Below are 12729 nucleotides of genomic sequence, written 5' to 3' on the forward strand. Positions count from 1 at the left end.
TAAAGGAGGTACAAGGGAGATTTCAACCCTCTTTTATTGTAAATGTACTATTCCACATGATTTGAAGGGATAGGGGATATTGTCTTGCAGATGTACCATTCTATGTGTTTTGAAAGAACAGAAAAAGTAATCTACTAACATTATGGCACTTAGCATGATGTGCTAAGTGAAGCTGAAGTTAAAGTAGCAGGTATATTACATATATATATATACATATATATATACATATACGCAATACATGTACATGAGCAGTTTGCAATATTACATACATCCTCTACAGACACAATACAGGACCTAAATGACAAGCTACTGGACAGTTTTAAGCTGGCAAGTTCTGACAAGTCATAATGCAACTAGCAAGCAACTAAGAACAATTTACAATCACATCCAAAAATGTCGGCTTACCTCGTTTAGCTTTTCCAAAGTTAATGTATGGAATAACAAGAAGCATGGACCAAGGGGAAAGATAAGTTAAGAGTTTAGTGCTCAGATTTAGTCCTCGTCATCTCTAAAGTTCATTGAACTAAGACAGGTAAGTGAAGACAGCAAACGGAAGGCACACTGCAATGACTTTTGCTCTTTTTTCCAGCCTAATGCGCATTCAGAAATGGAAGATAGAAAAGAAAACAGTTATAACAAGCACTTTCACATGGAAGGAGGAAAAGGGGGAGGTGGATGCATCAATTATTCTGCAGACTGTATTTTTAACTTGCAATATTATAGCTCTAGAGCTACCTCTGCCCTGAAAATCTTTATCCATAATGAATTAAGCCCTCAGGGTAGCCCCAAACTGCGAGCACAGGCTGGGCTGAACAGGGGGTATCCAAGCAGAAATATTTATTTAATTCAGGTCTTATTTAATGGTGAAGCAGCAGGTTTGGAGGAGAAGAACATGAGATGGAGGTGGGTGGGAATTACACTACAGATAAACCAGTTCTGTTTAGGACAGTGGAGATGCAAGAAGCAATGAAAAGGAAGTGCGGCCCACATGCGCGCACACATACCCTGCACACACATATACACACACACACGGTGGAGACAGAGGGTGACAGAGAGTGTGTGGCGTTTGTTTAACGAGGGGAGCTGTGTGCTCAGATTCAGGCGCTTAGCACTGCTGACATCTCTCAGTTGTCTTAGCCATTAACAAACAGCCTCAGTCGCTGAATCCCCCAAGTGTGTCTGCCAGCGAGTGTGATTCAGGGGGCTTTCAGATTTACAGGCTAATTTTCACACCAGGACGGTTTAGGGTTGCTAGGTAGTTAAAGAGTCGCCTGTCTTTGGGCCTTAAAGAGCTAAGCGTAGTGGCATGGAGTCAACAAACTGCAGGAGCATGAACACAGAGCTGGTGGAGTGCGAGTGATGATACAGGCACTGAGTGCAAGGACACAAATGTGTGCTTTTTGCATATTAAGAGCTCATGAAAAGTCTTTTAAAGAGAGACAGAGAGAGATACAAAGAGAAAGAGAGAGAGACAGAGAGATACAGACAGAAAGAGATAGAGACAGATACAGAGAGAAAGAGAGAGAGACAGAGAGATACAGAGAGAAAGAGAGTGAGAGAGAGACAGAGAGATAAAGAGAGACAGAGAGAGAGACAGAGAGATACAGAGAGAAAGAGAGAGAGAGACAGAGAGAAATAAAGAGACAGAGAGAGAGACAGAGAGATACAGAGAGAAAGAGAGTGAGAGAGAGACAGAGAGATAAAGAGAGAGAGAGAGAGATTTATGTGCAACATCATGCTCGGCATAACAACCAAAGAGGAGACACAGAGTAGTAGAAAAGAAAGGACCAAGTGAAAGAGGACAAATAGACTAAACAAAAATACGTAAGAGAGAATGAATCCGGAAAAACAGATGAAGAAAGAGCGAATGAAAGAAACAGGTGAGAAAGAGAAAGAAAGCTAGTAAAATAATTATAGAAAAACAGAAAAACCAAGAATGGGAGATGATAAAAGGAAGGACAGAAGAGAAACACATGACGAAAAAGAAAGAAAGAAAGAAAGAAAGAAAGAAAGAAAGAAAGAAAGAAAGAAAGAAAGAAAAAGAAGCACAAAAAACACAAGGAAAAAAGAAACAAACAAACTAAGATGGGGTGAAGAGGGGTGAATAGAAAATTGATACACGATTAAAGAAAGAGATTAAAATAGAAAGACAAAGAAAAAGAAGAAATGACAGAAATAAATAAAGAAAGATGCGGGAAGAAACATAAAGAAAAATAAGTACAAAATAAAAAACACAAGGAAAAAAAACTAACTAAGAAGGGGTGAAGAAAGAAAATCGATGATTAAAGAAAGAGAATAAAAAAGAAAGATGAGGAAAGTAAAAAGCAAAAAAAGAAAGACATGAAAAATAAATAAATAAACAAATAGATAGATAAATAAATAAAGACGAGATGCAGCTGACAGTAAAAGTGTGGACACTCACTCCCGTCACTAGCTCACCTCATACTCCTCTTTGAAGCCGTAACCTTCAGCACACTTCATCTGCGTGATGTGCTGCAGCAGGTCAGCCACGCGGATGGCTGGGTGAAGCTGACCCGTCTGGTATGGCACGTCCACCGCCTCTCTCTTCTTATAGGAGTGCGTGTGGGACTGTACCAGGCTGCTGGTGTCACTGGTCACCGTGTGGTTCTCATCTGCAGCGAGGGAGAGAGAGATGGGGCCAGAGGAACTGGTCAGGCCTGAGGCACCGCATACAGCAAGGTCACATTCCAGCAAATCGCAGAAGAAATGAATGAGTACAGGGTTTTACGATAGAGTTACAACATGAGAAAAACATGAGGAAATGAGCATTGCTATTACAGTAAATAATAATACGTGAAGCTAATCATACAACATACACAGAGTTAAAGTGAAACATAGAGGTGCACAAACTATAAAGTTTACCTGACTAGTTATTTCTAACAGAGTACAATTCTAGAATAGAGTCCTGTTCTGGAAAGCTACCTGGCGGCTTGGTTCTCTACAGAAACTCACTATCCGGAGTTGGATCAATGGCGGAATGAGCTTGCACAAATGGTGGAATGGTGACTTGTCTGTGGCTCTCCATGATGCATGGTACTGTAAGGAGGGTTACCTTAGCGGCTACAATGGCAATGTCAGATGAGACACCTTCACAACGACGTGGTGGGGGTGGGGTGGGGGGGGTGTGAAACCAAAGAAAGTAGAATAAGAGAGGGTGCAGGTGGGAGGAGGGGGGAATGTCACATTGTCCACATATGCATGAAGAGGACGCCCATGGGTGACGGCCATGCTAGCTAATGGCTGCACAGGTGGACAGGGCAGGGCGAGATGCTACGCAAGGCCATGCGAGGTGACACAGTTTGGGGAAGGCAACCCTTCAGCATGACCCACATACATCTCCACCCCCAAAAACACAGGGCAGACTGGCAACTTACCATTAATTGGCACTTTTTAAGAGGATACATAACAGGTTAAATGTGAAGAAAAAAAGGAGAAGAGAAAGGAAACAGGGTATAAGCAACAAGATAGTTGAAACAAGAGCACCTAGACATATTTTTTGTTGTTGTTTTGGTCTTAAACAGACTCTTGTCCATAGACCATAAGGAGCCTATATTGAAATGCTGGCTGCTCTACAATGTGTTTGGTTGACCTGCCCATTACTAAATAATCAGCATCAGCAATTTGCTGTCTTACATTAAAACAAGAACCATTTCATATTAGAGGCCAAATCAGTGGTTAAAAAATGTGAACCCCACTGAAAACACGTCTATAAGTAACTCATGTCCTCTTCTAGCATAGTGGATAGGTGCCAAATGTTTGGTCTGATGACATATTTTGGTGCCTCACAAGATATGTTCACTATAAATGAACATATCTAAATTCTTGCTCTTGTAAATGCTAAAATTTGTTAGTTGTGCTAATGATAAAGATTCCAGTTCACAAAAATACGAGCCAAACTTTATCTAGTCTATCCAAATCCTTCATGTATGAGCTTTTGCACTGTAATTAAGAGATGTTAGGATGGCTGTGGGCCGTTGTATTTTGCTTTGTGTGTATTGTATTGTTGGTTTGCTTGTTTAAATGCACCACACTGTCACCCCCCCCCTCATCCAGTCCACATTATCTGTCCATGCACATGAGAGGTCATAGACATACGTGACGTCACACGCACGACACGGAATGCGGATGGGATGGGGTGAAGCCAACTTCAGCTCGGGGAGAAAAAACCCTCGCCTTACAGAGAAGAGGAAAGCAGGCAGGTATGGATGTGAGGAAGCCATCATCAGTACGAAAACAAATCTCTCTCTCTCTCTCTCTCTCTCTCTCTACTTCCCTCTCTTGCTTTCTGCCTATCTCACTTTCTCATCCTGTTGTGTACCTCTCAAAAGCTATCATTGCAATGCTTACACAGTCTGACACATGTCATACAGCTAGAGCTGAGCACTGGAGAAGCAGAAAGTGGAAATGGTGTCTCACCTAAGATAGCAGTTGGCACAAAGGGGTCTGCCCAAAACCCGTGTAGAATTGGGAGGTTACAAAGAAAAGAAAATACGGAAGTGAGATTGCAGAGTTCACTGTGGAAATCAGTTAGCAGCAGAGCAATTGACAGCTAGAATTGCAGTAAAACAAGAGAAAAGTAAGAGCAGAGTCTGATCCAAAAAGGAAGAACTGTGTATGTTGACAGCTCAATACTTTGCTTGCATTATGCTGTGTAGTTTGGATTAACATACATTTACATATAAGTGATTTATATGATTGCATATTGCACATAGTTCTTCCTGCTTAGACCTACGTGAAAAGCAAAACATGCTGATGCAACATAGGCACTCCATTACTGCATTAAGACATTTCCCAAGTGTCTGTAATAACTGCATAATCACTCTTTAACAATACACACAACAGCAATGTAACTACTGGTGATGGACTGAAACAGATAGATTACAGTAGCATATCTTAGAAGACAGTTTTACTCATATCATTTGAAAGTGTAGCTTGACAGTTGGGTAACACTTTATTTGTGCTTTAACGATGATTAATAAACTTTTAACAGATTATCAGTAACACATCAACAACATACCATTGTTACATGACCAAAGTTCTGTAATGTGCTGGTATTTACACAGCAACAGCAGATGTTCATTGATCTTTAAAAGTTTTAGGTTTATGTAGGTTCTTTGAAATTACGGATCAGATTACCACTTTACAAGAAGAATGTTGTTGCTGTCGGAACAAACCTTGTATCGCCATTTTTCGGTTTTTGACATAATTTGAAAATGCCTGTTGCTCTTTATGTTGTTTGTAAATTCATGACAAATGGACCAAAAGAAACAGCTCAAAATTACTTGGAGAAAACTCTGGTTCCATTGACATTAGAAGTACTGTTGCTTTTTTTTTCAGTCTCCTGTAAAGTTTCCATTTTGGAGAGGTTTTGTTCCGACAACAGCGATATACTTCAGTAACTAGGTGAAAGATGAACTTCAAAAAAAGTGGACAATTACTGTGAAGTTCTTATGGGTACAGGCCAATCTCAGATTAGTGATCAAGACATCAGTTTTTGAGTAGCTTAACAAAACACATGCATTTTAATGAAAATACAGAAGTTACTTTCAAAGATAAAGTATGTGCTATTTCTTTATAAATACCAACACATCACAGAATGGATTAAGGCCAGAACTTTGGTTTTTATTTACCATGTGTCAACATAAGCATACAGTTACAGCTGGCTAAATGTTAGGATAGCTGGCATTTCCTAGGCAGATGTAGTGGAAGTACTTCCATAATGCATACAATTAGACTCCTTTATATAAATGTAACTACCCTCACCCTATTACACCTGTGTACTTACATTCTGTTGGAACTATCAAGACATACTTGATGCATGAGTATTAACATAAGCTTTACTACTGCAATCCATCTGTAACAGTGAATCCATCACCAGCAGTTACATGTATGTATTGTTGTACATATTGTTATGTGTAACTACAGTGTTATTTGACCCAAAAAGTGAGACAATATAAGCAATAGATGAAAAAAGTGAGAGCTGTTTTAGTTTGGTGAGAGCATGGAGGTCAGAAGTCAAAGCTGAGGTTACCTGGGTAATAGGTGTTGGGCACGGAAGTGCTGAGTGTGTTAGTCTTCATGGTGAATGACGATGGTGAAGAGACAGCTTTTAACCAAAGAAATAAAAAGAGAAAGAAGGAAGAAGTATGTTTAAGCAAACATCCTGATTTTTACATATTTACTTGACATTTTTATGTTGATGTTGTAGCAAAATGTATCTTTCTCCAAAGTGCTAACTTAATTGGAGAAGAAATCCTGAAATATACATTAATGCAATGAGATTTTATTCCAAATAATTTTGGACCATCTGTATTGGTCCATTTGCCATAAAATTCATCATGAAATGTTCATACAATGTAAATGGCAGCTGGCAATTTCAGATTTACAGTGGCAAGAAAAAGTTTGTGAACCTTTTGGAATTTTATGGTTTTCTGCATTAATTTGGCATAAAATGTGACATTATGATCCTCATCCACGTCAAGCATATTGACAAATATAATGTGACTAAAATAATAACAAAAAAATTCTTCATTGAGAACAATCATAAAAACCTCATAGTGCTAGTGGATGAAGTTTGTGAACCCTTGAGTTAATAATCTCAGAAAAGCTAATTGGAGTCAGGTGTTAGCATACCTGGAGTCTCGTTAAGAAAATGAGTTTGGAGGTGTGGACTAGAGCTACTTTAACTGATAAAAGCCACTCAAACTTTTTGAGTTTGCTCTGCACAAGAAGTACATGCGTATCTGAGCCATGCCTCACCAAAAAGAGCTTTCAGAGGATCTACGATCAAAAATTGTTGATTGACATAAAGCTGGAAAGGGTTATAAAGTGATTTCAAAGACTTTAGAAATTCACCAGTCTACAGTAAGGCAAGCAATCTACAAATGGAGACAATTTGGGACTGTGGCTACTCTGCCAAGAAGTGGGCGCCCAGTCAAAATGACCCCAAGAGCGCAAAGGAAACTCATCAATGAAGTAAAGAAACAATCCCGAGTGACAGCCAAAGATTTGAAGGCGTCATTGGTACAGGCTAACATCTGTGTTCATGAGTCTACAGTCTGTAAAAACTTGAACAAGCAGGGTGTCTATGGCAGGACACCACGAAGGCAGCCGCTGCTTACTAAAAAGAACGTTGCTGCACGCCTGAAGTTTGTGAAAGAGCACAATGACACTGCACAACAGTACTGGCAAAAGGTTTTGTGGACAGATGAAACTAAGCTCGAACTATTTGGAAAGAACATGCAGCACTACATCTGGTGTAAAAAAGGCACTGGACATCACCATGAAAATATCATCAGAACCGTAAAAGTATGGTGGAGGGAACATCATGATTTGGGCCTGCTTTGCTGCATCAGGGCCTGGCCAGCTTACAATCATTGTGGGGAAGATGAATTCCCAAGTGTATCAAAAAATTCTACAGGATAATGTGAAAGTGTGTGTATGTCAGCTTAAACTCTGTAGAAGTTGGGTGATGCAACAGGACAATGACCCAAAACACTGGAGCAAGAGAACAACAGAACTGCTTATGAAAAACAAAATCCGCCTTTTGGTCAGAGTCAGAGCCCAGATCTCAACCCTATAGAAATGCTATGGATTGACTTGAAGAGAGCCGTACACATGAGGCATCCAAGGAACATGATGGAGCTTAAGCAGCTCTGCCAGGAACAATGAGCTAAAATTCCTCCTGGACGGTGTGCAGGTCTGATTCACAGCTACAATAAATGCCTGGTTGAGGTTATTGCTGCCAAGGTGGGGTTAACCAGCTATTAATTCCAAGGGTTCCCTTATTTTTTTCCACTACCACTTTAAATGTTGAATGAGTGTGAGCAATAAAGACCTGCAAGATCATATTTTTTGTGTCATTATTTTAAGCACATTATATTTGTCAATACACTTAATGTCAGGATCAGATCACATTTTATGACAAATGAATGCAGAAAACCATAAAATTCCAAAAGGTTCACATACTTTTTCTTGCCACTGTATATGGCAGCATCAATATACCAAACATGGCTTCTCCATGCTTGTCCCTGTGTTATTTTGAGGGTTAAGACATCCATAATTCCCCTGGCTCTGTCAGTTTAACACATGCCATGTTCGTCTAGCTCTGTTTAAAATACCAGAGTGATGTGAATAAGGCAGGAATAGCTCAAATACTACTCATATTTTACTTAATACATCATGGAAAAAAGAAACATCCCTTCCCCGACTTTCACATAAACCAGATGTGTGTGTTTAATTCACGTCCATTCACACTCTATCAAAACAGAGCAGCGATGAGCACCACGGGCTAGTTTATGCGGTAGGGCTGATAGTGAGGGTGGTGAGGAGCCGGATGAGCGGCTGACAGTGAGAACAGTCAGGTAAGGACCGGCTCTCTGACAGCTGCCACGAGGCGCTGTCTGCTGCGACCGGCCTGTCAATCAAAGCTATGGAGACAGACAGCAGGATAAGGTCACAGATGAATCGCCCTGGCGTCCGCCACTCTTCTGTCCCGCCCGCTAAAAGCGCATGTTTATTTATTCATCCTTGTTTACTGGTCACTGCGCTAGGTGACACATCAGCCACGTCAAGCGGAAAAAAAGGTGCGGCCCTTTTGCAATATTAACCACTGCCAAGTAATCAAAGAAGCAATAACTGTTTGTTTTTTGCTCCAGTTTCATATTGTAAGAAGAAGAGGTGAACAGTACAGCTGCTTGGGTCTAAATGATCTTTTACACATGCCTTACAGTTCTAATAAGCTACCAGTCCTACATTTATTTCAACAGTATAACGCATTTTGTTTTCTATTTTACTCTATAATATGCCATATCTTAGTGCATCACATGCTTAAAAAAGCAAAGCTTGGGATGGTATAAAAGTAGTGTCATGATATCAACAACCAAAAATGATCAGTTTTGTGAATTATCACAGTATTGGTAAAATATACTGAATATATTTAAAGAGCATTAATTCAGGTGCAGTAGATTACTATGATAACACACAACTTCAAGTGTTCTATTAAATTCATACTGTGAAACAGAGATAAAATAAGGCAGTCATAAACATTGTATCAAATGTGTTATAATATTGACAACTTCTTTTACCAAAAAAGTAGCAGTGTGTTGTGATACAGATAGAAATAACACTGTTGCAGTATCAGGTTCAGCTCAGTTTTTTCAAAATTTGCCAAATTACCCTAACTCCATTCAGTCTTTAAATCATTTGAAAGTCCTTTTACTTTTTTCCCCAAATTGTATTCTGTTTCTGGCTAATTTCAGTTTGTTTAGTTGTTCTGCTGTCACAGCTGCTGACTGAAAAGCTTGTTTAAAAGCAACAACAGGTTCTGAATTTGACATAGGCCTGCTGTCCCACTCTTCTTCAGAATCTGACCAAACTGGCTGCAGATCAAATATTATCTTATGGAAATTTATGTAATCTAATGTGTTCATTTTCTCTTTTTGAGTGTGATAAAATAGAAACATAGTGACAGTTAACTGCAACATAAAGCAAGTCATTACTTCAAAAACCAGTGCTCTGTAGAAAGATACATTCATTTTGGGGGAAGAAAATAATAAAAAACAAAAAACAGCTGTGTCTACAAACAACAGCACCAGTAGAGCAGTTCTCAACCAATCAGACTGTGCTGTCAGAACTAATTGTTGAGTACAATGTAAGCAGTAGGCTGTTTATTTCCACCTTGACGGATTGGGTTTTTGGATCGTTATAATTATCACTGGGTTTTGTGCCACAGTACATCATCAAAACCATTAACCATCCCATCCCTAGAGTAGAGAAAGATAAAAAGGAATCCTCTAAAAACTGTTAACTAGAAACTAGAGAATCATTTTTAAACAATGCATAGCAGAAACAGATGGAAGATCCACTGGAATGTATGGCTACACATGGACAGCACAATAAAATGCTTAAGTTGCTTTATGTTTGCACATTTAGATTGACTGATTAGCATTTAAATATTGTCTAAGCTAAAGAAATTGACTGTGTTGAGACTTCATGAAAATGGTCATCTGGCTATCAGACATATAAACCAGAAACAACGCGATGTGGAGCTCAGGGAAGGGAGCCGTCTGGCTCCAGGTAAGCAGATGGATGTGTGTTCCAGCCGCTGCTGAGCCAGCACACTCTGAGCAAGGGCTACTGGCTAATCTGGAGCCCCCACCAAGGATTAGAAGATGGAGTTCCAACTGTCCTGGGGGAGCAGCAGCTGGAGCACAGGGACACCAGCCCACCCCAGACTGAAGTTGCTGACGAACACAAAGCAAAACACTGAGCTCACAGACACTAGCCAGGTGTGGCATGATCGGTCAGGGTCGTTGGGTCAGAGAACTTAGACATAAAAAACACTGTAGTCATTGATTTTTTTTCCCCTGGTGAAATGCCAGATCCTTTTTAGCAAAGGATTAGGCTTAATTCTTGTCTGGAAACCAGTCTGAAACATCTTTATTAGATGGATAAATATAATCACCTCAACTTTATTAGAAATGTCGATTTTTGACAACAGGACCGCTGTTGGCCAGCCATAGCAACAGATGAGCTACAGTCTCTAACTGTACACCAGCAAGATGGACCTCTTGGCTCTCATAAATAAACTATGCCGACGGTTTCTCATCAGTTAGAGACGTAAGGAAGGTTGAAATGGAGGCCAGTGAAGTTTTGTCAGTGAAATACTCACTTCGTCCATTGAGGTTGTGGGTGTCCATGAAGGAGATTGCCTCGTCACAGTTGGTGCCTTGCTCAGTGTAGCTCTTGTCCATGGAGTTCACCATCACTGTCATCTCCTGCCTTGTGCTGCTTAGAGTCTCCTTACGCTTCTTTGCAAGTTTCCTTTATTAAAAATAAATAAATAAATCAAGTAAAAATGAGACACATCTACTAGAATCTTGCCTAACTGAATGAAATAATGGATGCATGAATGAATAAGCAGACAGTTTTATTAACTACATAGCTCCATTGGGTCAGTTGTTTTAAAAATGCCAGTTGTTTTGAGTTTAACCTGGATTTCATCTGTATACACGTCATATCCTGTCTGTTAATTGGGAAAATTATAATGAAAAAGCATATGCTGATTACTGTCAAGCAAGGCTCTTACTCTCCTCTGCCATGCATAGACTCGTCTGGTCATTTCTGACCTTGCACTCGAACGGAAACATGGTCACATTAAATGCCAAACAAGATCAGCGCTCTTCCAGTGCTCGGAGCAGAAAGCAAGAATATAGAACACGACAACCATGGCCTTAAATACCTGCACAATGACTGCTACCATCTCACTAATGCGCCCTCTTGAGACTTGTTGTCACTGCGAACTGGGAACAGACTACTCTTCCTGACGAGAAAGAATATGCTGATGAAGAACAGAAACCGGCTCTGAGAAGAGCATTTCGCCGCGGGCTATGTGATGCTGCCGGGGGTTGACTCGAGAGCTAGGAAGGGCACGCCGGTGCATGCAGCTCGCTCAAACGACTTCACTCCTCGCCTCTGTCTTTTCACTTTTAATTGAAGGAAGCGGTGAGGCTGGATGTGGCAGCTTTGGTGATGATGACATACGGTCGTCATGAGGATTGATGCAATGTTAGTCTTTATCTTGGGTAACTTTGCCAATGTGGGGGTACAGATGACTCCGCTGCACTACAGCACAGCAAGGGATCGAGGGGAGGGAAGACTACTGTCCGTCTTAAAAGCTGGATGCTTACAATCCTAAAGGCTCTGAGTCCTGGGTTGACTCAGAGTGCACCACCTATGTCAGGTTTAATGAAAGACAGTGGCTCCCAGGCCTGGCTCTGGTACTGGTACTCCTGCATCCTATAATAGTTTTCCTGCTCTAACACACCTAGTACAATTCAAGAAAGCCTTTTAAGCTCTAAGAATCTGTCAGTGAATCTAGACTTCCATTCACAAGTACTTGCTTTACCGACAAGTTTCAGAGTAATTATTATAGATCATTCATAGTGGTTATTTCATAATATCATTTGATGGAGTGTGTGTAGTACAATAAAATACAATCGGAACAGTATAATTGTGTCTTATTTCAGACAGCTCAGGAAACACTCTGGAGCATGATGTTTGAGTATTATGAGGTTTACACCTCTTTAACCTTCTGCAAGTAAGGGGAGGGGCTTATTATGCATCTAAAAGCCAGTTCTTCAGAAGTTAGTGATCATATTCTAGCAATCTGCCAAAATAGAGTATTAAAACTATCAAGGATATTGACCCACTTTAATTGAGGTACATTTACATTCATTTGTTTTTCATCTAATTCTGTTATATTCACCAAATTATCACAAGAATTTCTGCCTTAAGATTTTGACTTCATTGAATTTCAAATAGTGTCATGATTGGCCCCTCCCAGTCCTGTATGTGTTTGTGTTTTGGTATAGTCCACGTGCTTCTTTGTTTTGGTATCCGTAGTCCTGCCCCTTGTTTTGTGACTCCGCCCCTGATTGTTTTCACCTGTCCCTCATCTTCCCGGTGTCGTATTTAAGCCCTGTGTTTGCCCTTTGTTTTTGCTGGTCTTTGTTATATGCTGTGTTGGATGTTCTGTTTGTTCTGCTCTGCTTGTTCTGTTGGGTTCTGGTTTGTCTGTCATGTCTGTCCCCTGATCTATCTGTGTTGGCTATGTGAACCTGGACCGTCACGACTATGACCCTGGATTTGCCCTTAATAAATCTCACTTATCTCCGCATATGCATCCGCCTCCTCGCTCCCCATTAC

At 40.3% G+C, this 12729-nt stretch overlaps 1 protein-coding gene across 15 annotated transcripts in view; it reads right to left on the reverse strand.

The window, feature by feature from the left end:
- Positions 1 to 12729, reverse strand: part of ptprma (protein tyrosine phosphatase receptor type Ma) — a 267072-nt gene that overhangs the window by 38302 nt on the left and 216041 nt on the right. For 4 of the 15 annotated variants that reach the window (XM_037537051.1, XM_017706825.2, XM_017706822.2 and 1 more), the window contains 6 exons: positions 10694 to 10845; positions 6053 to 6127; positions 4438 to 4464; positions 3396 to 3407; positions 2440 to 2633; positions 406 to 414 (listed from right to left, as the gene is read on the reverse strand). In XM_037537051.1, coding sequence (XP_037392948.1) covers positions 406 to 414; positions 2440 to 2633; positions 3396 to 3407; positions 4438 to 4464; positions 6053 to 6127; positions 10694 to 10845 — 469 coding nt within the window. The remainder of the gene's footprint in view (positions 1 to 405; positions 415 to 2439; positions 2634 to 3395; positions 3408 to 4437; positions 4465 to 6052; positions 6128 to 10693; positions 10846 to 12729) is intronic. The other 11 variants (XM_037537049.1, XM_017706820.2, XM_017706826.2 and 8 more) reach the window with 7 other exon arrangements.

Source organism: Pygocentrus nattereri, chromosome 3 (assembly GCF_015220715.1).
Source record: "Pygocentrus nattereri isolate fPygNat1 chromosome 3, fPygNat1.pri, whole genome shotgun sequence".
NCBI lineage: Eukaryota > Metazoa > Chordata > Actinopteri > Characiformes > Serrasalmidae > Pygocentrus > Pygocentrus nattereri.